General features: G+C 43.7%; 2 protein-coding genes across 7 annotated transcripts in view; one reads left to right on the forward strand and one right to left on the reverse strand.

The window, feature by feature from the left end:
* Positions 1–23,419, reverse strand: part of noc2l (NOC2-like nucleolar associated transcriptional repressor) — a 196,218-nt gene extending 172,799 nt beyond the window's left edge. The window contains exons 1-4 of the mRNA XM_068017047.1: positions 23,359–23,419; positions 12,446–12,589; positions 5,219–5,399; positions 3,315–3,431 (exon numbers count right to left, since the gene is read on the reverse strand). Of these exons, the coding sequence (XP_067873148.1) occupies positions 3,315–3,431; positions 5,219–5,399; positions 12,446–12,589; positions 23,359–23,399 (483 nt within the window). The 5' untranslated portion in view covers positions 23,400–23,419. The remainder of the gene's footprint in view (positions 1–3,314; positions 3,432–5,218; positions 5,400–12,445; positions 12,590–23,358) is intronic.
* A 33-nt stretch (positions 23,420–23,452) lies between these two features.
* klhl17 (kelch-like family member 17) overlaps positions 23,453–27,654 on the forward strand; it is a 77,896-nt gene continuing 73,694 nt past the window's right edge. For 4 of the 6 annotated variants that reach the window (XR_010969628.1, XM_068017053.1, XM_068017048.1 and 1 more), the window contains exons 1-3: positions 23,453–23,674; positions 24,785–24,997; positions 25,871–26,035. The gene's annotated coding sequence lies outside the window, so the exon portion shown is untranslated. The remainder of the gene's footprint in view (positions 23,675–24,784; positions 24,998–25,870; positions 26,036–27,654) is intronic. The other 2 variants (XM_068017050.1, XM_068017049.1) reach the window with 2 other exon arrangements.

Raw genomic sequence — 27,654 nt, forward strand, 5'->3', positions numbered from 1 at the left:
TCAAAGGACAACCCTCTCATACCAGTGGTCCATCACTGTACCATCTCCATTGCAAGTATATCCTTTGTTAAATATGGAGACCAAAACTCCAGGTGTGGTCTCACCTAAGCCCTGTTCAATTGTAGCAAGCCTTCCTTATTCCTGTACTCCAATCCCCATGCAGTCACGGCCAACATGCCATTTGTCTTCCTAATTACTTGCTGTACCTGCATGCGAACTTTGTGTTCTTTGTACAAATACACCAAAGTCTCTCTGAGCATCAACATTTACAAGTTTCACGCCTTTTAAAAAATTTTTTAAAATTAAGTCATATTACCAAAAGCTTGGTTAAAGAAGTAGGTTTTAAGCAACCTCTTGAAAGGAGAGAGGGATTGAAAGATGGAAGAGTTTAGGGAGGGAATTCCAGAGCTTAAGGCCCAGGCAGCTGAAGGCATGGCTGCCAATGGTGGAGTGATTAAAACTGGGGATGACCAGATTGGACAAGCACAGAGATCTTGGAGGGTTGTGGGGCTGGACAAGGTTACAAAGATGGGGAGGGCCGAGGCTATGGCGGGATTGGAAAACAAGGGTGAGAATTTTAAACTCGATGCATTGCTTAACCGGGAACCAACGTAGGTCAACAAGCACAGGGGTGATGGGTGAATGGGACTTGGTCTGAGTTAGGACATGGGCAGCAGAGTTTTAGATAACCCCACATTTACAGAGGGAGGGAGATTTGAGGCTGGTCAGGACAGCATTGGAATGGTCAAGTCTAGAGGTAACACAAAGGTTTCAGCAGAGGAGCTGTGGAACTGTACCTCAAGTTACAGCTCAGGAGAAATCAGAGAGGAAAAATAAAATGGAACCAAATCAGATCTACACTGTTCAGGTCAATGACCCTTCATCAGAAACATTAACTCTGCTTCTCTCTCCGCAGATGCTGCCAGACCTGAGCATTTCCAGCATTTCTTGTTCTTATTTCAGATCTACACTGGTTTACCTCAGGTCACGCTTTGCAATTTTCAGCCAATTCTCTCTTTGTTAACAGCGGTAAGTGAAGAACAGTTTGTTCTTCTGTTTGAAACACTCGAACAGTTTGGAATAATGCTGTAAATTAAATTTCACTTAATTCAATAATCAAAAAAGCGAGCAATCCAGCTATGGCATTTTTGTTTAGATTCTAAACCATTTACAACTGATCTAAAGCTCCCCAGTGGCTGGATGTCATACCGTTGTAATAGAATTTTTTTTCTGATAAATTACTGTGCTCCATGTCAGGTTATTTTTAGCCTTCGTTTCACAAATTGCAAGTGACGTCACTGTCAATGGAGTACCCACCTCGCAGGCAACCATCAGCTAGAAATAGAACAGTTCCCCAGACAGGATATTCAATGACATTAATGCATTGTGATGACATGCCGGGTGTTGAGCGAGTCTGCATCCACTTCAGTCAGTAAACAGTATACTTATTTCCTTGACAAGGAGACAGCAGCATTTAACTGAAACACAGGACCACTTTTAGAGAGGCATTTTGTTCTTTGGGCGTTTTGCTTGTGAAAGCACCGACTGGTTAATTTTTATATCACTTGGCACAAAATTTTCACGGTGTTTACCAAAAACTCTCTGATCTGATATTAAATCTCATCAGGTAGTATAATAGTTACATTACTGGGCGAGTAATCGAGAGGCCTGGACTAATTCTGTGGAGACAGGAATTCAAATCCCACCACAGCAGTTGGGGCAATTTAAATTCAACTCAATAATAAATCTGGAATAAAATGCTAGTCTCATTAATGATGGCCGTGAAACTACCAGATTGTTGTAAAAACCCATCTGATTCACTAATGTCCTTTAGGGAAGGAAATCTGCTGTCTTTACCTGGTCTGGCCTACATGTGACTCCAGATCCACAGCAATGTGGTTGACTCTTAACTGCCCTCTGAAATGGCCCAGCAAATCACTCAGCAAACCGCTATAGAAAAAAGCACTGTGGGTGCACCTACACCACATGGACTGCAATGGTTCAAGAAGGCAGCTCACTACCACCTTCTCATGGGCAATTAGGAATAGGATGTAAATGCTGGCCTAGCCAGCGATGTCCACATCCCATGAACGAATAAAAAAAAAAAAATTTAGGTACACCAGGGTCGGAATTTTGCGTTGCGGTGGTGGCCCAGCCCACTGGCTGAAAAGTCAGGGGCGAGCCCACCTCGACCGGGCCTGGAAGCCGCACAGTGATTTTGCGTGGCCCAGGCCCTTAATTGGCCTTGGTCGAGTCGAGACTCCCGCCCTTCTGAGGCAGGAAGTCCCGCCTATAAGAGCTGCTGGCCAATCAGCGGGCCGGCTGCTCCTCAGTTCTGGCTGCGCCAGCTGGACTGGTGGGCACTGCTGGGATTGCTGCACCCAGCGAAAAGAGCAACAGGGACCCCAGCCCCGAAAATGATAAGTGGAGGTTTCAGGCCTCTCCGGTGACAATCGGCTCGGCCCCAGCAAGCGGGGTGGAGGTTGATCCAATAGGGCGGGGTGGGAGGGGAGTGGTGCTCCAGCGGGGGCAGCTTGTACCGCTTGGGGGGGTCCTCCTTGGGGCACAGGCTTCCCAGTCAGGAGGAAACCCCTGCAGCCCGCAAGCAGGCTGCCTGGTAATACCTGACAGCCTCCTCAGCTGGCGAAGTGCCTGGCTGCCGCTGGTAATGTACCATTGGCGGCAGGAGGCTGCTCTAAAGTTGCCATTAATTGGCCACAAGGGCTTCAATTGGCCTGGGGCTGGCAGGTGGTTTGCCACTGTTGGCAAAATAGCACACCCCGCCTCCCAATCCATCTTACTACCCCCTCACCGTCTCCAGCGGGGGCCCCATAAAATTCCGGCCCAGATCTCAATTGAGCCTGCAAGGTTACCAACTCCCCAGTTAAAACTTGACTTGTCTAAAAGCAACTGATGGGATTAAATGCACAGACTGACTCATGGTCTTCTCCAGGAACAACAGAGCCCAACTTTACTACTTAAGTCAGGTACTTTCTAGTACGATTTGAAACTGAACAACATACCAAACATATTTGTCCCCCAAAGTTCCAATAGGATTTGCATTTTCGCAAGTAGCTTACTGGCAATAATGATGTACTCGTGACAAAACATTATTCAGCATTCAAAACACTCCCAAAAATGGTCATTTCTAAACTGTAAAATTCAAGGCATAGCAGGTATTAGATTAAGTTCATATCTAATTCATACAGAAAATACATATCCAGGAATAATGCCATACAAAGTGCATTTGTCAGCAATAAAACTTCTATATTGTAAAAAGTAGCACACATTTAATTAGTTTAAGTTTGACTTACCTCTACTTCTGCTTTCCACTTCTCAACCATTCGGACAGTAACTGGTATCAAGTCTCCTGCTTTTTTGCTCTTTGGAATTGGCTGCTGCTCTTCACTTTCCTCATTGTCACTTGCCAACTTCAAAAAAATTAATGAAAAATAATTTTTTTTTTAAATTAAGTCTTTTGGCGATCAGTGTGTTTCACAAGACAAGGGACGCACTAGTACTAAGAAACCGAACAAAGTAATTTTGCTGCATCGAGCGCACGTACAAAGAAATGAAAAGGGCAACATCAAATAGGAACAGAAGACTCAGAGTATACAGTTTCTGACAAACGCCAAGCTCAGAAAGCGAAGCTGTCTTCCCAGTTTCCAGACGTTGGTGAATTTGCTGCACAATTCCAGCACTTTTCTGTTTTTATATTTGCACCACACAGCACAGTTAGAAGTGGCATAAAGACACTTTTACATTACTACGGGTTTAGTGCCAATCACAGGAGAGTGCAGCCTGAGCACCAGCTCCGTGTTCACATTGCTAAATCCCACAAGCTGAGTCCCTTAAACATGGGTCGACAACTCTGATGGCTGAAGCAAACAAGCACCAATGTAAAAGTCCCTCAACATTCCCACTATTCTGCCGAAACAAGGATGGCACCTAGTACAGGCATGATGGGCCAAATGGCCTCATTCTGTATTGGGTAAAGAAGTTTCTCCTGAATACCGAGTGTAGTTAGAACGTGGAACTAGCAACCCTAAGGAGTAGTTGAGGCAAACAGCATAGATGCTTTCTAGGGGAAATATGTTTATCCCCATTTGGTGTTGCCCTGACAGCCAAACACACGAGGGAGAAAGGAACAGAAGGATATGTTGATGGGGTTAGCAGAAGGGTAGGAGGAGGCTCATGTGGAGCATAAACACCAGCATGAACCTTTTGGGCCGAATGGCCTGTTTCTGTATTGTAAATACTATGTAACTATCATTCTACTCGATGAACATCAGATGTCCCCATACTGTACTGTGACTTGTTCCATTTCCCACACTGTCTAGTCAACTCTCCAAGTCAGACAGCTAATTACAGCTGAACTACCGGCAGCTCTGTGCTTATGGAGTCAACGCCCGCCAAGAATTGGTGGAATTACGCCAACATTCATTGCGATTTTAAAAACAATTTTAAAGTATTATTGAGGCAGCTGGAAGAGAACATCAGATTGTTAATCCTGGCATGCAATCTCAAGCTGCACCTCAAAGTTGAAACCAACCGCTGGTGAGCGAAGTCCTTTCCTTCCTCCCATGTGATCTTTCAGCATCTGTGTTAAGAGCACTGCAGTTTCCTCACCAGTTGTAGCAGATCTTGTCTATGCCAGCAGACACTGCAGCTGTCGTTACAGTATGTACTTTTCCTCCCCTAGATAACATAGTACAGTTCCCATCGCTTGTAACTTGCATGCTGGTGTCGACGCAATTTGCCTGCTCTACGCAAAGGTGGAGGGTTTATATGCAGTCCAGTAACTATCTTGGAACGCTTGTCATTGGACTGATCAAATGTTTTGTATACTAAATATTAAAATCACATTTCAGACTGGAATCTTTATGACTGCTGTTTATACAAAAGGTTCTGGGGGGACGGTTGCATGCAAGAGAAGGATAATAATGGACCTTGTATTCGGTCATACTAATGGAATTCAAACATCTTTGTTAATAAATTCATAACTGTGGTATCTCACTGAACACCTATTTCTGCCAAAAATAACCAGCATAGTTAACATGCTGTAAACAGCAACAATGCTGATGGAAATCGGTTTGCGCTATTTGCCTGATTTATGTGTTTGCCCCATTTAAGCACGGGTGATTTAAGTCGGGGCTGTAATGCAACAACTTCCCACACCCTCGATTGAGCCCGGTGCTGAAATGAAAGAGTAGATAACCTCAAGCTCCTCTGGCAGCGTGTGCACTTGGTTTTCTTCATCCTCTGAACTGTCTGTGTCATCAAAATTCAGCAGCTTCTGATCATTTTGCTCCAAGAACTTGAAAAACTCGGGATCCTTCTCTTTCAACCGTGAGAGCTGCTCTTTGTGCTCCTGGGCTGCGCCCTTTTGTTTTTCCTTCCTAATCAAATTAAAAAGAAACTTCTTTCATTTTTTTTGTTTCAAAAGAAGGAAGTTGAGTTCCTTCTACAGAACAAGCTATACAGTGAGGAAGGTTACAGTAAAGACATCACCAAGGTAACAATCAAAGCAAGAACAACACTGCGCATCAACTGGAAAAATTACAAATCCGTTTTAGAAATTGTTAAATGAAGAAAAAGCAGTGGATGAAAACGAACAGTAGATGAGATTCCCTTACTGCTTTGAATATCTGGCTCAGTGGTTAACAATCTCACCTTGGAGTCACCAGGTAGTGGGTTCAAATCCCACTCAAGACTTGAGCATACAATTACATTATTTTTACAGATCCCTAGAAAGTCTCGATGGACCCCCAGGGTTATGCGGTCTCCAGTTTGAGAGCCATTGGAGTGGACTACATTATGGATTAAAAAATCCTCTACTTCACTCACTCATAAAATGTGTACGAGTCCTATCTGAACAGAAATCTAAAGGATTGTCAATGCCCAGAATATCCCCATTCTTCCTGCAAGGTGTAAAATTTAGGAACATAGGAGCAGGAGTTGGCCATTCAGCCAGTCAAGTCTGCTCCACCATTCAATTAGATCATAGCTGATCATCTAACTCTACCTCACTTTCCCACAATATCCCCATATCCCTTGATGTCAATAGTATCCAGAAATCTATTGATTTCTGTTTTGAACATGCTCAATGATTGAGCTTCCACAGCCCTCTGGGGTAGAAAATTCCACAGATTCACCACCTTCTGAGTGAAGAACTTCCTCCTCACATCAGTCTTAAATGTCCTTCCTCTTATTCTGAGACCATGTCCCCGGTTCCAGACTCACTGGCCAGGGGAAATATCCTATCTGCATCCAACCTGTAGAATTTTAAAAGTTTCAATGAGATCACCTCTCATTCTTCAAAACTCTTGAGAGTACAGGCCCAGTTTCTACAATCTCTCCTCATAAGACAATCCCACCATCCCACTCTACAAAATAAGTCTTGCAACACAACTCTATAGATGCAGATTAGATGTCATATCCAAACCCCTTCATCTAAATTATACTTTATCATACTCATAGATGAAAGTGTGGCATGTAAAGAGTGTTTTAATAATGCTCTGGAGAAAACAAGTATTGATTTACAAATAGTGAGATGCGCCCATTTCTGACTGCAGAGTCCGTCTACCCTTCCATGCACCCCTCCTTGGTGAGACAGCCAGCCCACTCTGTGGCAGCCGCACTCCACTCCCATCCTTCGCATTTCATATAATTTTGTGGACCCACTGGAAAGGCACTATGGACCCCAGTTTGAGAATCCCCAGTTAGGGCGGCACAGTGGCGCAGTGGTTAGCACTGCAGCCTCACAGCTCCAGGGACCCGGGTTCGATTCTGGGTACTGCCTGTGTGGAGTTTGCAAGTTCTCCCTGTGTCTGCGTGGGTTTTCTCCGGGTGCACCGGTTTCCTCCCACAAGCCAAAAGACTTGCAGGTTGATAGGTAAGTTGGCCATTATAAATTGTCACTAGTATAAGGTAGGTGGTAGGGAAATATAGGGACAGGTGGGGATGTTTGGTAGGAATATGGGATTAGTGTAGGATTAGTATAAATGGGTGGTTGATGGTCGGCACAGACTCGGTGGGCCGAAGGGCCTGTTTCAGTGCTGTATCTCTAATCTAATCACTGGACTGGGACTACACTGTAGATTAAAAACTGCTCCACTTCCCTCACTCTTGCAATGTGTACCAGCCCTGTTGATCGGAACAGAAATCTAAAGGATTACCAGGGCACAAAATACTTCACCCACCACCGCCCCTGACCATTCCTTCTTGCCGGGAGTAAAATTTACTCTACAAAGTAAGTCTTGCAACACGAGGAGATCTCTACAGATGCAGATTACAGACTGCGTTCAAATCCCGTTGCTGGAATTGGATAATATATTGTAAATGGAAAAACCAAGGCAAAGTGCCAATTCACCGAGATTGAAAGAGTGAAGTTAGACAGTAGTGATTAGATGATAAAAATTTGGGTTCAAACAGCCTAAAGATATAGGAGAGAGGAGAGATGGCAGAAGATAAGGATCTCTATCATTTTGAGCTCCGGGAAGAGGATGAGTTGAGAGTGAGACTATAAGACGAGCCTTGATTTCAACTTAATTGAAATGGGTAATTCAACATGTAAATATCTTAAGATGCAGCAATAATCTGTCACATTATCTCCATAACTAGGCAACATACATGGATCCTCTAAAAAGCAAGTCCATTGTATATTTCCAACTCCAATCAGAATTTTTAAGTGAGATTATTTACAGTGACTGCACTAGTGGTTATTATGTCTAATCAGACTAAATTGGGTTCATTACTACTACAAATAGCAACAAGTCAATACCTTTATTAGATTAACAGTTGGGCTATGTTCAAAAATTCAGCAATAATCTATGCCTCTTCTAGGCCAATTCTACAGCTGAGGTCAAAGATGGAGGGTGGGTATGTTGGCAGTGTACTGGCATGACATTGGTTATGTTAAAATACACTTTTTTAAAAAAATGAAACATTGAGATTTTGCACGTGGAACTTCAAAACAAAAAAAAAAGCACAGTACCTCAGCTATATACCTGGTTGATTTTTCATATACTGCACCTTCTCAAGCTACATATCACAAAGCTTTGAGAGGCTCTAATGCTGGCACAATTCAGCTGACTGGCACAGCACTTTGATGGTGGTACAGTGCCATTCCAAGAAGTAGATGCACTGTATATAATGCACAAATTTATTTTCTGTGGCAACTTAGGTGCCTGATGACGAAAGTGTCAATTTCTAGCACCTTTCTGGATGCATTTTGCATGGTTTCAGAATATACAGCACTTTGTGATATGTACAAATAGACCATATAATCAAAAGAAAACCAACCTGCATTTATATAGCATCTTTCATGACCTCAGGACATCCCAAAGTGTACCATTATAATTGCTACTGTCACAGCCAATGAAGTACTTTTGAAGTGCTGTTGCTATTGTCTTGCAGGGAAACAAGTCAATTTGCACACAGCAAGCTCCCACAAACAGCAATGTGATAATGACCAGATAAGCTGCTTTAGTCATGCTGCTTGAGGGATAAATATTAGCGCCAGGACACTGGGAAGAACCCCCTTGCACTTCTTCGAAATAGTGCCATGGGATCTTTTACACCAAACACACAAAGCATACACCCCTGATGGCTCAGTGAGTTTACCCAGTGAACAGCAGAGCCCACACAGACCAGCCAATCCACTAGCAGATAACAATTCCACTAGCCATCACTACCAGCAGCTAGCCAAACCACTGCCAGCCAGTCAGTCAGCCAACAGAAATCACCGATTCACAACTCCATACCGAGCAAATTGAATCCACTCAGCTAAGCTATCCACTTGCGGTCAGCAAACCAGCCAGCAATCACGACCAACCAGGCTCCTGCAGCCACCCATTCATTACCACTAGTCAGCAACCAGACTCAAGCAAACTCATAAGCAGCCTCCAGCCAACAGAACTCTACCATTGTTTCTGCCTGTCCTGTTGCCACCTCCAAAACAAATGTTGGCCACCCCTGTCCAAAGTGTGACCGGGACAAGTGCACATTAACATTCACAGCAGCCAGAAAGTGGCCACACATGTCGAAAACTTAAATTGTATACCCTCAACAACACACTTTTTGACGTATCGGCGTGATGCACCATACAGCAACAGGAGTGAGTCGCACCTATAACAGGAACGGTAGTGTAGTGGTAATGTTACTGGACTAGTAATCCAGAGGCCCAAACAAATGCTGTGGAGACACGAATTCAAATCCCACCCTGGCAGCTGGTGGAATTTAAATTCAATTAATAAATCTATACAATCCAATGCCAAAAGCTACTAACCGATGACGGTGACCATGAAGCTACTGGATTGTTGTAAAAACCCATTTGGTTCACTAGTATCCGATAGGGAAGGAAATCTGCCCTCCTTACCCGGTCTGGCCTACATGTGACTCCAGACCCTCAGCAACGCGGTTGACTCTTATCTGTCCTCTGAAATGGCCTAGCAAGTCACTCAGCTGTATTGATCTGTTATAGTGGAAAAATAAAACCAGACAACCTGCGGCAGGTAGTGAGAGAAGCAATAAGAGGGGAAAAACCTGCTTGACCACATCCTCACCAATCTACATGTCGCAGATGCATCTGTCCATGATAGTATTGGTAAGAGTGACCACCACACAGTCCTTGTGGAGACAAAGTCCTATCTTCACACTGAGGATACCCTCCATCGTGTTGTGTGGCACTACCACCGTGTGAAACGGGGTAAATTCAAAAACAGATCTCGTAACACAAATCTGGGCATGCATGAGGCACTCTGGGCCACCAGCAACAGCAGAATTGTATTCAACCACAATCTGTAACCTCATAACCTGACATATATATCCCTCACTCTACCATTACTATCAAGCCAGGGCATCAATCCTGGTTCAACGAGGAGTGTAGGAGAGCATGCCAGGAGCAGCAACAGGCATACCTAAAAACAAGGTGCCAAGCTGGTGAAGCTACAACGCAGGACTATATGCACGCTAAACAGCGGAAGCAGCATGCTATAGACAGAGCTAAACAATCCCACAACCAATGGATCAGATCTAAGCTCTGCAGTCCTACAACAGTTAGTCATGAATGGTGGTGGACAATTAAACAACAAACAGGAGGAGGTGGCTCCACAACTATCCCCATCCTCAATGAAGGGGGAGACCAGCACATCAGTGCAAAATACAAGACATTTGCAACCACCTTCAGCCAAAAGTGTGGAGTGGATGAGCTATCGCAGCCTCCTCCTGAGGTCCGAACCTCAGATGCCAGCTTTCAGCCAATTCGATTCAATTCAAGTGACATCAAGAAATGGTTGAAGGCACTACATACTGCAAAGGCAATGGGTCCTGACAATATTCTGGCAATAGTACAGAAGACTTGTGCTCCAGAACTAGCTGCGCCCTTAGCCAAACTGTTCCAGTACAACTACAACACTGGCATCTACCCGGCAAAGTTGAAAATTAATCAGGTATGTCCAGTCCACAAAAAGCAGGACAAATCCAATACGGCCAATTACCTCCCTATCAGTCTACTTTCAATCACCAGCTAAGTGATGGAAGGTGTCGCTGACAGTGCTATCAAGTGGCACTTATTCAACAACATGCTCACCAATGTTCAGTTTGGGTTCCACCAGGGCCACTCGACTCCTGACCTCATTACAGTCTTGGTCCAAACATGGACAAAAGGGCTGAACTCCAGAGATGAGGTGAGAGAGACAGTTCTTGACATCAAGGCAACATTTGAGTATGGCATCAAGGAGCCCAAATAAAATTGAAGTCACCAGGAATCAGGGGAAAAAAATCACCACTGATTGGAGTCATCCCCAGCAGAAATGAAGATGGTTGTGGTTATTGGAGGTCAATCATCTCAGCCCCAGGACATCACTGCAGGAGTTCCTCAGGGTAATGTCCTAGATCCAACCATCTTCAGCTGCTTCATCAATGACCTTCCCTCCATCATAAGGTTAGAATTGGGGATGTTCGCTGATTGCACAATGTTCAGTACCATTCGTGACTGCTTAGATACTGAAGCAGTCTGTGCCCGCATGCAGCAAGACCTGGACAACATTCAGGCTTGAGCTGATAAGTGTCAAGTAACATTAGTTCCACACAAGTGCCAGACAATGACCATCTCAAACAAGAAAGAATCTAACCACCTCCCCTTGAAAAGCATTAACATCGCTGAATCCCCCACCATCAATATCGTGGGGGTTACCATTGACCAGAAACTTAAGTGGACCAGCCATATCAATACTGTGGCTACAAGAGCTGGTCAGAGGCTGAGAGTTCTACAGCAAGTAACTCATCTCCTGACTCCCCAAAGCCTGTCAAGGGACAAAGCAGCAGGAGTGTGATGGAATACTCTCCACTTGCCTGGATGGGAGCAGCTCCAACAACACTTAGGAAGCTTGGCACCATCCAGGGCAAAGCAGCCTGCTTGACCAGCACCCCATCCACCACCTTTAACATACACTCTCTCCACCACCGACGCACAGTGGCAGCAGTGTGTACCATGTACAAGATGTTCTGCAGCAACTCACCAAGCCTCCTTCGACAGCACCTTCCAAACCCGTGACCTCTACCACCTAGAAGGACAAGGGCAGCAGACGCATGGGAACACCACCACCTGCAAGATCCCCTCCAAGCCACACACCATCCTGACTTGGAAATAGATCGCCGTTCCTTCACTATCATTGGGTCAAAATCCTGGAACTCCCTTCCTAACAGCACTGTGGGTGTATCTACACCAGGTGGACCGCAGCAGTTTAAGAAGGTAGCTCACGAGGGCAATTAGGGATGGACAATAAATGCTGGCTGAGCCAGTGTCGCTCACATCCCATCAACAAATACGAAGAAGAAAATTCAATGCACAGCAAGTTCCCAATCCCGAAGGGGATGGGCCCATGGGGAGATATAAATCTTTGCAACAGGGGCAGGAGGAAACAAATGTTTCTGAGTCGACTTGGCCTCCCGATCTCACTCATCCTACAAACGCAATAGTACAGCAATGTGGAGATCTGGGAACAGGTCATTTATCTCGTGCCTTGATTGGGAATCCTTAAAGGATGTTGGTTATTAGAGATCAACAATACAAGTTTGTGCTTACCACAAACTATCTTAATGTCGTTTGGCCCTTTACCTGTCATCATTCCTAAGAATATCGCTACCTAATTAACATTGACCACTAAAAACATCGAAATAGTCATTATAGCAAAAGGACATGACTGGTCAAGTCTTAAAACTTATTTTGGACACCAGTTAACATGATCCCCATGAGTCTGGTCTTAGTGCTCACTTAAGTCAGAATGTAAAACATACATATCTGCAGTTGTGCAAAACAGGTCCTAACTGATTGCTGCAGTTTGTATTTTACCTCTTCCAGCAGTTATGAAAGAAATAAAAGAAATGATCAAAAAGTGCAAGGGTTCAAAATTTATTTTCTGAGTACCACAAAAGATCTTACTTTTTTCCCTGCACTTCGGGTTGAAGTGCTTTCTTTTCCTTTCCAACGTCTTCAACTGCAGAATCATCACCCTCCGAGTCACAGTTACTATCTGAGTCGAACGTGGAGGTGAAAAACTCATCGACACTGAGCTTGGAAAGTTTTCTGGAACACACAATTGTTGTACGTTAATGGGCGATGCAAAAAACAAAGATCAGGGCACTGGCTTGCACATTCCTGATTTTAATCATTCCGCCATTGGTGGCCGTGCCTTCAACTGCCTCGGCCCTAAACACTGGAGTTCACTCCCTAAACCTCTCCACCTCTCTCTCCTCCTTTAAGACACTCCTTAAAACCTACCTCTCAGACCAAACCTTTGAGCATCTGCCCCAATATCCCCTTATGTGGTTCGGTGTCAGATTTTGTTTGATAACACTCCTGTAAAGCACCTTAGGCCATTTACTATATTAAAGGTGCTATATACATCTAAGTGGTTGTTGTTCAACAGGCAGGGATGGGGCAAAAGGTGATGCTTACAGTTTATTCGGAAACTCTCCACTTCAAAGCTAAACACAGATGGTATTCTATTTCTTGAATCTCTCATTAGGTTCAGTAGCAAAACTGCCTATAATGTAGGGCAAGGCATTGCCCATATATAGAAGTAGGATAAAAGCAAAATACTGCGGATGCTGGAAATCTGAAATAAAAACAGGAAATGCTGGAACCACTCAGCAGGTCTGGCAGCATCTGTGGAAAGAGAAGCAGAGTTAACGTTTCGGGTCAGTGACCCTTCATCGGAAGTAGGATGTTCTTATGATGCCATCTTCCTGCAGTTACCAATTACCAAAGGCAAAATATTATAATATGGCTGAAAATTTAACAGCACATCTCATTCTAGTATTGCAACGCATCACAAACCGAAATTTTCTGTTGAATGTTTGAAATACTCGACAAGAATGAGTGACTGAATTACAACCCAATAAACTTCTCAAGGACTCATTGTGCTTAGTTCAAAGTATCAGTTAGGATTAAATTGAAATTGTGCAGAAAAAATTGTTCCTGTGCCGCATTATTTAAATTGCTTAACTGAAATTACTGGATAGTTCAATTATAAGCACAAAAATCTCCATTTAATTAACACAATTAACAAATACAGTAGTGAATGGTTTTAATTCAGTACCATTAACATTACGTCATGAATATGTCTATTTCTGGCCTGTCCCTTTCTTTGACACTTTTTTATTCATTCAGGGGATGTGGGCGTCGCTGGCCAGGCCAGCATTTATTGCCCATCCCTAAGTGCCCTTGAGTAGGGGGTGGTGAGCTGCCTTCTTGAACCGCTGCAGTCCTTGGGGTGTAGGTACACCCACAGTGCTGTTAGGAAGGGAGTTCCAGGATTTTGACCCAGCGACAGTGAAGGAACGGCTATATAGTTCCAAGTCAGGATGGTGTGTGGCTTGGAGGGGAACATGGAGGTGGTGGTGTTCCCATTCATCTGCTGCCTTTGTCCTTCTAGGTGGTAGAGGCCACCTAGAGGATTTGGAAGGTGCCTTGGTGCATTGCTGCAGTACATCTTGTAGATGGTACACACTGCTGCAACTGTGCATGGGTGGTGGAGGGAGTGAATGTTTGTGGATGGGGTGTCAATCAAGCGGGCTGCTTTGTCCTGGATGGTGTCGAGCTTAGAGTGTTGGACCTGCACCCAACCAAGGACGTGGAGAGTATTCTATCGCACCCCTGACTTGTGCCTTGTAGATGGTGGACAGGCTTTGGGGAGACAGGATGTGAGTTAATCACCACAGAATTCCCAGCATCTGACCTACTCTTGTTGTAACAGTATTTATATAGCAGGTCCAGTTCAGTTTCTGGTCAATGGTGACCCCTAAGACATTGATAGTGGGGGATTCAGTGATGCTAATGCCATTGAACACCAAGGGGAGATGATTAGATTCTCTCTTGTTGGAGATGGTCATTGCCTGGCACTTGTGTGGTGCGAATGTTACTTGCCACTTATCATCTCAAGCCTGGATGTTGTCCAGGTTTTGCTGCATATGGACGTGGGCTGCTTCAGTATTTGAGGAGTCGTGAACAGTGAACATTGTGCAATCATCAGTGAAGTTCCCCCTTATGATAGTGGGAAGGTCATTGGCGAAGCAGCTGAAGATGGTTAGGCCTAGGACACTACCCTGAGGAACTCCTGTAGTGATGTCCTGGGACTGAGATGATTGACTTCCAACAACCACAACCATCTTCCTTTGTGGTTCCAAAAAAATGGCTCCAACCAACGGAGAGTTTCCCCTGATTCATACGAACATACAAATTAGAAACAGGAGTAGGCCACTCGGCCCTTCGAGTCTGCTCCGCCATTCAATAAGTTCATGGCTGAACTGATTACTCCACATTTCCACCCCCTTACTTATCAAGAATCTATCTACCTCTGCCTTAAAAATATTCAAAGAGTCTGCTTCCACTGCCTTTCGAGGAAGAGAATTCCAAAGACTCAAGACCCTCATCTCTGTTTTAAATGGGCGACCCCTTATTTTTAAACAGATTCCCATTGACTCCAGTTTTGCTAGGGCTCCTTGATGCCACATTGGGTCAAATGTTGCTTTGATGTCAAGGGCTGTCACTCTCAGCTCAGCTCTGGAGTTCAGCTCTTTTGTCCATGTTTGGACCAAGGCTGTAATGAGGTCAGGAGCCGAGAGGCCCTGGCGGAACCCAAACTGAGCGCCAGTGAGCAGGTAATTGCTGAGCAAGCACTGCTTGATAGCACTATTAACAACCCCTTCTATGACTTTGCTGATGATCGGGAGTAGACTGATGGGGCGGTAATTGGACGGGTTGGATTTGTCCTGCTTTTTGTGTACAGGACATGCCAGGGCAATTATCCACATTGTCAGGTAGATGCCAGTGTTGTGGCTGTACTCGAACAACTTGGCTAGGGGCGCGACTAATTCTGGAGCACAAGTCTTCAGTACTATTGCCAGAATGTTGTCAGGGCCCATAGCCTTCGCAGTATCCAGTGCTTTCAGCCCTTTTTTGATATCACGTGGAGTGAATAGGATTGGCTGAAGACTGGGACTTGTGATGCTAGGGACCTCAGGAGGAGGCCAAGATGGGTCAACAACTCGGCACTTCTGGCTGAAGATTCCTTTTCTTTTTCTTGTTACCACCTCTGAAATCCCCATAACAATAATGAAGATTTCATACATCCTGCTTGATACAAAATCAAAATTGCAATAGTGTTTTTTGATGAGGTAAAGAGGGTAATGAGGTTTATGTGGCGTATATGAATTTCTCAAAAGCATTTGATAAAATGTCACACAACAGGCTTGTCAGTAAAGTTAATGCCCATGGAATAAACGGGACAGTGGCAGCATGGATACGAAGTTGGCTGAGTGACAAGAAACAGAGAGTAGTGATGAACAGTTGCATTTGGACTGGAGGAAGGTATATAGTGGGACTCCTCAGGGGTCGGTGTTGGGACCCCTGCTTTTCTTGATATATATTAATGACCAAGACTTGGGTGCGCAGGGCACAATTTCAAAATCTGCAGATGACACAAAACCTGGAAATATTGTGAACTGTGAGGAGGATAGTGATAAGACTTCAAGAGGACATAGACAGGCTGGTGGAATGGGCGGACATGTGGCAAATGAAACAATGCAGAGATGTGTGAAGTGATACATTTTGGTAGGAAGAACAAGGAGAGGCAATATAAATTAAAGTGTACAATTCTAAAGGGGGTGCAGGAGCAGAGGGACCTGGAGGTGTATGTGCACAAATTATTGAAGGTGGCAAGGCAGGTTGAGAAAGTGATTAATAAGGCATATGGGATCCTGGGCTTTATAAATAGAGGCATAGAGTACAAAAGCAAGGAATCACAGATCACAGAATAATACAGTGCAGAAGAGGCCCTTCGGCCCATCGAGTCTGCACCGATGCATTAAAGACACCTGACCTGTCTTCCTCATCCCATTTGCCAGCACTTGGCCCATAGCCTTGAATGTTATAATGTGCCAAGTGCTCATCCAGGTACTTTTTAAAGGATGTGAGGCAAGCTGCATCTACCACCCTCCCAGGGAGGGCATTCCAGACTGTCACCACCCTCTGGGTAGAAAAGTTCTTCCTCAAATCCCCTTAAACCTCCCGCCCCTCACCTTAAACTTGCGACCCCTCGTAACTGACCCTTCAACTAAGGGGAACAGCTGCTCCCATCCACCCTGTCCATGTCCCTCATAATCTTGTACACCTCGATCAGGTCACCCCTCAGTCTTCTCTGCTCCAGCAAAAACAACCCAAGCCTATCCAACCTCTCTTCATAGCTTAAATGTTCCATCCCAGGCAACATCCTGGTGAATCGCCTCTGCACCCCCTTCAGTGTAATCACATCCTTTCTATAATGTGGTGACCAGAATTGCACACAGTACTCCAGCTGTGGCCTTACCAAAGTTCTATACAACTCCAACATGACCTCCCTGCTTTTGCCTCAATCTATGCCTCGATTGATAAAGACAAGTGCCCCATATGCCTTTTTCACCACCCTATTAACCTGCCCTTCTGCCTTCAGAGATCTATGGACAAACACGCCAAGGTACCTATGTTCCTCAGAACTTCCCAGTGTCAGGCCATTCATTGAATACTTCCATCTCACATTACTCCTTCCAAAGTGTCGGAAGTTATGGATGACCTTTATAAAACTCTGGTTTGTCCTAAACTGGAGGATTGTGCCCAATTCTGGGCACTGCACTTTAGGAAGGACGTTAAGGCGTTGGAGAGGGTGCAGAAATGTTTCAGGGATGAGGGTCTTCAATTATGAGGATAGGATGTAGAAGCTGGGACTGTTCTCCTTAGAGAAAAGAAGGTTGAAAGAAGATTTGATCGAGGTGTTCAAAATCATGAGAGATCTAAACAGAGTAGATCGGGAGAAACTGTTCCCATTGACAGAAGGGTTGAGAACCCGAGGCCACAGATTTAAGGTGATTGGTAAGAGAACCAAAGGAGACATGAGACAAATCATTTTTACGCAGCAAGTGGTTGGAACCTGGAATGTATTGCCCGAGAGTGTGGTGGAAGCAGATTCAATCGTGGCTTTCAGAAGAGAATTGGATAATTATCTGAAGGGGAAAAATTTGCAGAGCTGTGGGGAAAGGGTGGGAGGTGTGAGAGTAGCTGAGTTGCTCTTGCAGAGAGCCAGCCTAGACACGATGGGCCAAGTGGCCTCCTTCTGTGCTGTAACCATTCTATGAGTCTAGAAGTGTTTTAGCTCACTGGTGCAACAAAACAGTTAAAACTGGACTTTGACGCCATTTGACCTTGCAACTGACAATCCAGTTCAACAAATAACAACCTGCATCCTTGAATACAATTTTAAAATGTCACCTTTTTAAGTCAAGTTAGAGTTAAAACGCCATCTTCCCTAACTATGGCTTTAGGCTGAGCAGCATTGTAGCTGCACGAGAGATCTGACAGCTCATACAGCCTGCAGGAGCAGGAAAATAACTTTGGCACTTGTCCCCACAAAAAATATATTTTCTGGGGCACAAGTGACAGAAAAGAATTTACAGAGAACTGTGAAAACTCTGAACACCTTCACTCATAAGCAAATCCTTTAATTATACATTGCATTAGTGATGATCCTCCAGGGTTTAGCCGCTGCTGGCTCAGTGGGTAGCACTCCCACCTCCGAGTCAGAAGGTTCTGGGATCAAGTCCCACTCCAGAGAATTGAGCACAAAATCTAGGCTGACTGCTCACTGCAGGACTGAGGGAGTGCTGAACTGTCGGAAACACAGGCTTTCAGAAAAGATCCCACGGCACTACTTTATAGAAGCACAGGGGGAGTCATCCCCAATGTCTTGGCCAATATTTATCCCTCAATCATCACAAAAAGAGATTATCGGATCATTATCACACTGCTGTTTGTGGGAGCTTGCTATGCACAAATTGACTGCCATGTTTCCTACCACACTTCAAAACTATTTAATTGTTGTAGCACTTTGGGGTGTCCAGTGGTCATGAAAGGTGATATATAAATGCAAGTTTTTTTAATCATATATAATGCAGTACTCTCTTCCAAGTTCACAACACTTACAGATGCTCAATTTGGTCTATTCTTCTTGTAAGCCCCAAATACTATTTTCACTGATTAGCAGATAAATTGAACTTTGATCCAGTTTCAAAAGGTTACTGTAGGTACATTTGGTGTTTTGAGAAGTATTCATTCGTCAAAAAAATTACCCAGTTTCTTGACCACTATAGAAAGTAATGAGGGCTATCAGCTGAATGGATGGCACCCTCGATATACAACAACATGTGATAAGGTCACTCTCAAACAGCCATTAAAAAGCTGCTCATTACCATCTTGAAAGAGAGAGGCTGAAAAGTAATAGAAACCGTGATAGGAATAATAATGACTGACTATGCTGTATCTGGGAGTGCTGGTCACGACTAAGCTCAGTTCCCTGATATTAAAGACTGATTATCTACGACAAAGGCAGAGATTTCAGTCTTGATAGCAGTTGTACTCTGAATTATGTCAAGCTAGCAACGGCTGATCTGTCCGACTTGCTTACATTAGAAGTGCCTACATTAAATCGGAGACTGTTTAAACCAGTTCTGACAATCACCCAGACCCAGCACTAACAACTGAGCAGTTTCTAAAAAGATAGACAGACTGGCATTTATATAACACCTTTTGCAACCCCAGAAAGTCCCAAAGCCCCCATCAGCCAATGAAGTACTTTTGAAGTGTAGTCACTGTTGCAATGTAGGAAATGCAGCAGCCAATTTGCACACAGCAAGCTCCCACAAACAGCAATGTGATAATGACCAGATAGTCTGTATTTTCTGCGTGATGGTGATTGAGAGATAAATATTGGCCAGGGATAACTCCCCTGCAATTCTTCAAAATAATGCCATGGGATCTTCTACATTCACCTGTAAGAGCAGAAGAAGCCTCAGTTTAATGACGGGAAAGGTAGCCAAACCATGGCTTGCAAGGGAAATTAGAGATAGCATTAGATCCAAGGAAGAGGCATACAAATTCGCCAGAAAAAACAACAGACCTGAGGATTGGGAGCAGTTTTGAATTCAACAAAGGAGGACCAAGGAATTGATTAAGAAGGGGAAAATAGAGTGCGAGAGCAAGCTTGCAGGGAACATAAAAACTGACTGTAAAAGTTTCTATAGGTATGTGAATAGAAAAAGATTGTTGAAGACAAATGTAGGTTCTTACAGTCAGAAACAGGGGAATTTATTTTGGGGAATAAAGAAATGGCTGACCAACTAAATGCATACTTTGGTTCTGTCTTCACAAAGGAGGACACAAATATCATACAAGAAATGTTGGGGAACACAGGGCTTAGTGAGAGAGAGGAACGGAAAGAAATCAGTATTAGTAGAGAAATGGTGTTGGGGAAATTGATGGGATTGAAGGCCGATAAATCCCCAGGGCCTGATGGTATGCACCCCAGAGTACTTAAGGAAGTGGCCCTAGAAATAGTGGATGCATTGGTGGTCATCTTCCAAGATTCTATAGACTCTGGAACAGTTCCTACAGATTGGAGGGTAGCTAATGTAACCCCACTATTTAAAAGGGGGTAGAGAGAAAGTAGGGAATTATAGACCAGTCAACCCGACATCGGTAGTGGGGAAAATTCTAGAGTCCATTATCAAAGATTTTATAGCAGAGCACTTAGAGAACAGTGGTAGAATCGGGCAGAGTCAGCATGGATTTACAAAAGGGAAATCATGCTTGACAAATCTACTAGAATTCTTCAAGGATGTAACTAGTAGAGTTGATGAGGGGGAGCCAGTCGATGTGGTTTAATTGGACTTTCAGAAGGCTTTTGACAAAGTCCCACATAAGAGATTAGCATGTAAAATTAAAGCGCATGGGATTGGGGGTAGTGCATTGCAATGGACAGAAAATTGGTTGGCAGACAGGAAACAAAGAGTAGGGATAAATGGGTCTTTTTCCGAATGGCAGGCAGTGACTAGTGGGGTACCGCAGGGATCGGTGCTAGGACCCCAGCTATATTAATGATTTAGATGAGGGAACTAAATGTAATATCTCCAAATTTGCAGATGACACAAAACTGGGTGGGAGGGTGAGTTGTGAGGAGGATGCAGAGGCGCTTCAGGGTGATTTGGACAAGTTGAGTGAGTGGGCAAATGCATGGCAGATGCAGTATAATGTGGATAAAAGTGAAGTTATCCACTATGGTAACAAAAACAGGAAGGCAGATTATCTGAACGGCTATAAACTGAGAGAGGGGAATATGCAGTGAGACCTGGGTGTTCTCGTACACCAGTCGCTGAAGGTAAGAAGCATGAAGGTCCAACAGGCGGTAAAAAAGGCAAATGGTATTTTTTTTTATTTAGAGATACAGCACTGAAACAGGCCCTTCGGCCCACCGAGTCTGTGCCGACCAACAACCACCCATTTATACTAACCCTACAGTAATCCCATATTCTCTATCACCTCCCTACACTAGGGGCAATTTACAACGGCCAATTTACCTATCACCTGCAAGTCTTTTGCATGTGGGAGGAAACTGGAGCACCCGGTGAAAACCCACGCAGACACAGGGAGAACTTGCAAACTCCGCACAGGCAGTACCCAGAATCGAACCCGGGTCCCTGGAGCTGTGAGGCTGCGGTGCTAACCACTGCGCCACTGTGCCGCCGGGTAAGTTGGCCTTCATAGCGAGAGGATTCGAGTACAGAAGCAGAGATGTCTTGCTGCAATTATACAGGGCCTTGATGAGGCCATACCTGGAATATTTGTGCAGTTTTGGTCTCCTTATCTGAGGAAGGATGTTCTTGCTATAGAGGGAGTGCAGCGAAGGTTTATCAGACTGATTTTTGGGATGGCGGGTCTGACGTCTGAAGAGAGATTGAGTCAGTTAGGATTATATTCGCTGGAGTTCAGAAGAGTGAGGTGGGGGTCGCATAGAAACCTATAAAATTTTAACAGGACTTGACAGGGTAGATTCAGGAAGGATGTTCCCGATGGTGGGAGAGTCCAGAACTAGGGGTCATAGTCTAAGGATACAGGATAAACCTTTCAGGACTGAGATGAGGAGAAATTTCTTCACCCGGAGAGTGGTGAGCCTGTGGAATTTGCTACCACAGAAAGCAGTTGAGGCCAAAACATTGTATGTTTTCAAGAAGGAGTTAGATATAGCTCTTGGGTCTAAAGGGATCAAAGGGTATGGGGAGAAAGCCAGAACAGGATGATCAGCCATGATCATAATGAATGGCAAAGCAGGCTCGAAGGCCTGAATGGCCTACTCTTGCTCTTATTTTTCTATCTAAAAGACAGCACCTCTGACAGTGCAGCACTCCCTCATTACTGCACCAGAGTGTTCAAGTGCTGGAGTGGGTCTTAAACCCAGAACTTTGAGATTCAGAGGCTACCAACTGAGCTACAGCTGACATAGTTCAACAACTCAGATAGGTTTGTGCCCCTGTTACTATGGAGCAGGTGTCAGATTGGTGACGGCCATTATTAAGAAACTGTTCATGAAAGGCTGATCAGGCAGGTCGAGCCATTCTACACGGTAAAATGTGTTACATAGAGTCTATAGCCCAACTGGTCTGTCAGTGTTTATGCTCCACATAAGCCTCCTCCCATCCATCTTCATCTAACCCAATCAGCATTGGCTTATGAAAACACTGGTTAAGCAGTTCATGTAACAGCCCAGAAAGCACAGGGGTATGTGACCTAAACATCCAGTATAGAATTATATAGCACAGGGGCCATTCGGCCCATTGAGTCTGTGTCAGCTCTTTGGATAGAAAAATCCAATCAGTACTATTGTTACTACAATAAAATCTCAAAGATCTCCACTGTCAACACGTCCTTTTTTTCTTCCACTTCCCCCAAATGGAGGACAGTAATAAGCATTAAAAATAATTCTTGCAGACATTCTGCAGTCCTCTTTCCGCTCTTGACCGAACTCATATTAGACAACTTTAAAAATGCGAGGAGAGGAGAGGAGAGGAGAGGAGAGGATAGGTAGGTAGATAGGTAGATAGATAGATAGATAGATCACACGTTCGTATAGTGGATCAAGCAGGGTTGAGAGAGAAAACAGAGTGGACAAGACAGGGTTGAGAGAGAGAAAAAAAAGTGGACAAGACAGGGTTGAGAGAGAGAAAAAAAAGTGGACAAGACAGGGTTGAGAGAGAGAAAAAAAAGTGGACAAGACAGGGTTGAGAGAGAGAAAAAAAAGTGGACAAGACAGGGTTGAGAGAGAGAAAAAAAAGTGGACAAGTCAGGGTTGAGAGAGAGAAAAAAAGTGGACAAAACCGGGTTGAGAGAGAGAGAGAAAAAAAGTGGACAAAACCGGGTTGAGAGAGAGAGAGAAAAAAAGTGGACAAAACCGGGTTGAGAGAGAGAGAAAAAAAAAGTGGACAAAACCGGGTTGAGAGAGAGAGAAAAAAAAAGTGGACAAAACCGGGTTGAGAGAGAAAAAAAGTGGACAAGACAGGCTTGAGAGAGAGAGAAAAAAAAAGTGGACAAAACCGGGTTGAGAGAGAGAGAAAAAAAAAGTGGACAAAACCGGGTTGAGAGAGAAAAAAAGTGGACAAGACAGGCTTGAGAGAGAGAGAAAAAAAAAGTGGACAAGACAGGGTTGAGAGAGAGAAAAAAAAAAGTGGACAAAACCGGGTTGAGAGAGAAAAAGTGGACAAGACAGGGTTGAGAGAGAGAAAAAAAAAAAGTGGACAAGACAGGGTTGAGAGAGAGAAAAAAAAAGTGGACAAAACCGGGTTGAGAGAGAGAAAAAGTGGACAAGACAGGTTTTAAACAGAGAGAGAGAAAGAGCAGGAGCAGTAAATGAGCGCATAATCTCCCCAGGAATACAGACTGCCCCCGCCCGTGCTTTTTAAGAGCTGAATTGGAGATTGTGCCCGCATCACACTCACCTCTTTCTGGAAGCCGCCATGCTGCAACCGAGGGAACACATTGTAACAACGTGATCAGAAGTGGTTCCGTTCCCACAATCCGCTACAGGAAGGAGGCAGACACAGTCTGTACTTCACTCACTGCTTCCATTCTCAGCCCCTGGGCCATGGAAACCTTTTGTTGTCTTTGCTTCTTCCAATCCATTTGGATTTTTTTTTTGTTCTGTGTTTATACACGTTTTATCTGTTATTTCTCCCCCCTTTTCCCCTCCCTCTTCATTAAACGCGTTTTGCTTTAACATCAATAACCCTTGAGCCCCCCAAAAAAGTTAATTTGGTGAGTTGATTAATCTTCTTGTGCACAGCTGCTGTTTACACTGAGGGAGAATGCTGAGCAGTTAAGGTGGCCTGTCTTTATATGTTTAAATAGGATTTTTAATATATAATTATTTTTACTGTGACATGATTTCAAATCAAATGAGCAATATTTGCACTGTGTGACACATGTAAGGGACTCTCGGTCCTAATGTTGTAATTGGGATGTACTCTACAAGTAATTGGTTAGATATTACGGTGGCGGTTAGCTAGCTGATAGCAAAAGGGGTTTAAATGGGACAAAAATGTATTAGTTCAAAACACATCTGCTAAATCCTTCAAGGTTCCGATGCAATGCAATGCATTTGCTATTGCTATGAGATTGATGATAAATGCTACTGAAACATCCTCTCATTTTAGCTCCGAGCTGGGAGCTACACATCTTGTAGGTGAAATCATGAGAAATCTGTTTGTAAATTTGAATGTTATATGTACTTTTTTGAAACTAAAGATCATGTGAAATTTGGATTGTATAATAGGAGGCTGGAACTTACATGCAATTAACAGTTGGGGTATTACCTTATAGGTTATTTTTCTGTGTAGATTTCACTTAGATATGAAAGCATAACTTTAAATGTGTAAAAAGTGCTAAAAGGGGGGGGGGGGAATCCAAATTTAACTTGTAAGGACTTATTTTGATCTTCTAACGCACTTTCTACTTGACTAGTGTGAAATGCTGTCCAGAAGACAGGTTGGAACCGAAATTAAAACAGTCAGTACCTGTGAAGAGAAAAAACTTGCTGTGTATTTCTGGAATTGTTATTTTAAACTTCTAGCATTCGGAATTGCAGCCATTTATTTTGCTTTTCGTTCGTGTAATAGAGATGGCATCTCAATTTAATTCTTTTTCACATATTAGCCCAAAAGGACAGGGTATTTAAGATTGCATAAATTGAACATTGGAGTGAGTTGTGGCAAATTTAAATCTCTTTAAAAGGTACCGAGGCTTCTGTTTATGGTACTGATTTTCAACATTAACATCTTCATAATACTGTGCCTCCTTAAGTCAAAATGGCACAAAAGGTGCATTTGGGTCAATTTTACATTCTGGGATTATATTGACATTCTGCAGGTTGTTGATTCTTTTATATAACCGGCACCGTCCACAAGACCGGGCTGATTCCACCTCCCCATCTCAAACTATTGGCTTTGGGCTCTGATCAGAGACCTGAATGATTGGAGGAAGCAAAACGGAAATTCTGGACCCTGATTTTTTTCTAGGGGGTGAGAAATTTGAGCATTCCCTTCGCCCTCCTGAAGGTTGCTAGTTTCTGATGCACAGGCTGTAAGTATTAATACAAATGAGACCAGTAGCGTTGTTATTCCTGATCAGTTTATTATCTGAGCGCCATCCTTTGTTTTTTGTTATGGCAGCAGAGAATGTAAATATTATTTCTGGCTGATACTTTGACATATGTTATGGGGGGAGAGGGTGTGAGTTTTTTTTTAAAGATTGCATTGAAATGATTGCAGCTGTCTGTTCTTTGTTTCTTGTTGCAAGCACAACCCTGCGTTCGGGCACTCCCCATGAAAGGGATGGAAGAAAGTGGGGGTAATGTGTTATTAAAAGAAAAACTGGGTGGATTCAAACGTATAAAATGTAGCAAAGGCCTGGGCTGGAGAAATTAATTGCCAAAGGAATGAAACATCGAGGCTGAAATTCAAAGACCTGCTCATGTTTTCATCGAGTTCTCCCTGAAGGCTCTAATTCAATTGACAGGGCAAGTCGCCGCCTTTTGTTCCTAATGCTCCGACTGCGGATTCTCATCCTTTTTTGTTTTGCCTTCAATCCCACTTTGTGCACATGATGTGAGTTTCAGGTCAGAAATGAGAAACATAATTCATAAATTAAACTTGCATTGTGAAGCATTGCTGCCTCGGTGGATATTTGATACAGCCTTTTGTTGGGTTTGCAGCAGCCGCTGGAAATAGTGAATTTCTAGTGGGACCGTCCTTTTTATTGTTTCTAACACCTGGGCTATTGCTTCGCACTGTCCTGTTATCAAAGGCTGTCACCTGCCCTGATCTGTCTTAAGGAGAATCCCCTCTGTAGCCTTAGCTGCTGTAATTAAATTGCTGGAGAACACCAGAATCATTTAAAAAAAAATACTGGGGCATTTTAATGTTTCCGACCCTAACCCGATACATTTGCTTTAAGAGGATGACATGTCCCGTGATGGAGAGGGCGAGCAGCCAACCACAACTAACCTGAGACTTCAATTGACGTCATTGCACCAATCAGCATCAGCGAGGGCGGTACTAAACCTCAGCTCCTGGGCTTGACAAGTGGCTACATTGTAAATGCTCCTCCAGCAGTTGGTTTGTGAGTAACATTTGCATTTCTTGTTAAATGTTTGGTAGTGGAGGTTTTTCTTTAAAAAAAATACATTAAAATAGGTTTAATTTCTCAGCATAAAGGGGTGTGTTTAAAATATAAATCAGTGCGATTATAACATTGAAGTTCAATAAGCTGCCCTGGAAGATTCTGCAATATAGACAAAGCTCAGGACCATCTGTGTGTGGGGTTTGGAATGCTTGTGTTCTGTCACATAGCACAGGTTCAATGATAGTTGTGTCTGATGCAGCATTCAAATTGAGGTTTTTTTTTTCCTGATAAACTAAGAAACCTTTTTATATGATGCAGGAGTCAAAAGCATCATTCACCATATGCACTCGATCATTTAATGAGATTGTTCCCTCCCCCCAATACCTTAGCACAGAATTAGCCTTTTCTAATTTAGCAGCCTGCTTGTGTTTGAATGAGGTTTGTCTCCATTTATCTTGGCTTTTCTTTTTATGTGAAAAGAAGAAAATCTGAGTCACTGAGCCCTAGTGCAGTGTCCCCTCACACGGTGTTTTCTCCAAAACTGTTGGCTTCATCTGGGAGCTTTTCTAAGCAAGTGAACATTGTAGGGTGAGTTCACCCTCACAGAGCCCCAGCAGTGAATTTACAGGCAGAGCGATCTTGGAACAACCAGACTCCTTGAGCTTTGAGTGGGGAATGATGCAGAGGGACTGATTTTGGGGGGGGGAGGGGGGGGGAAATAGAAAAAGTAGGGAGAAATTAATTTAAAATCCAAGTGCAGTTTACACCACAGCAAAGCAAGAGCCAGCCAGTACCGTTTCATGAATTAATTGTGTTACAGTGGGACGTCAGAGAATGTGGATGTGTTGAATACGTTTGTGCTGCCCTTTCTAATGAGAACCCGACTGACACAAACTATCCTCAAGTCACCTCATGAATTTACAGAGTTACTGACTCAGAATGGCACATTGCATTTGTTCCAGGGTATGAGCAACACATTTCAGCAAGCACCAAGAGTTAAATCATGTAGTGTTAGACTGGAGTCATGCACAGGCCAGACTGGGTAAGGTTACCTTAGCTGAAGGACATTAGTCAACCAGCAGCTTTTGTGGGGTTTTTTTCTCTGTAGTGTTAGCACACAAATTAATTGATTTATCAAATTTTAATGTTGCAGTTTGCTATGGTTGGCTTGAGCTCAGGACCTCTGGATTGTTGGGTCAGCAGAATAACTAATACATTATCATGCCCACTGTAGGGGAGACTGGCATAGGGAACCATGGGATACTTGACATAACTTAGGTCCCTGTAACTTGAGAGAGCTTGCCTGCTAGACACATATATTATATGAATACCTAATCAGAAGGTAACGAGACTAGGAGGGAGACACCCGAATCCTATGAATAGGGTAATCAAGAGGTTGACCAGGTGAATAATATAACCAAGGCAGGATGAGATCAGGGAAGGCAATAGATGGGAGATGATGTAATTAAGAAACAGCTTATCAAGTAAATCTCCTGTAAAACTGTATAAAATAACTACTGAAACAATGTACTAGCAGAACCCCTACAATCATTCGTGAGAGTAGGACTTCTTGCATGCTCATAAATAAAGATCGCTCATTTGTACAAGACATCTGA

The sequence above is a fragment of the Heterodontus francisci genome, chromosome 37 (genome assembly GCF_036365525.1).
Source record: "Heterodontus francisci isolate sHetFra1 chromosome 37, sHetFra1.hap1, whole genome shotgun sequence".
NCBI classification, from domain to species: Eukaryota; Metazoa; Chordata; class Chondrichthyes; order Heterodontiformes; family Heterodontidae; genus Heterodontus; species Heterodontus francisci.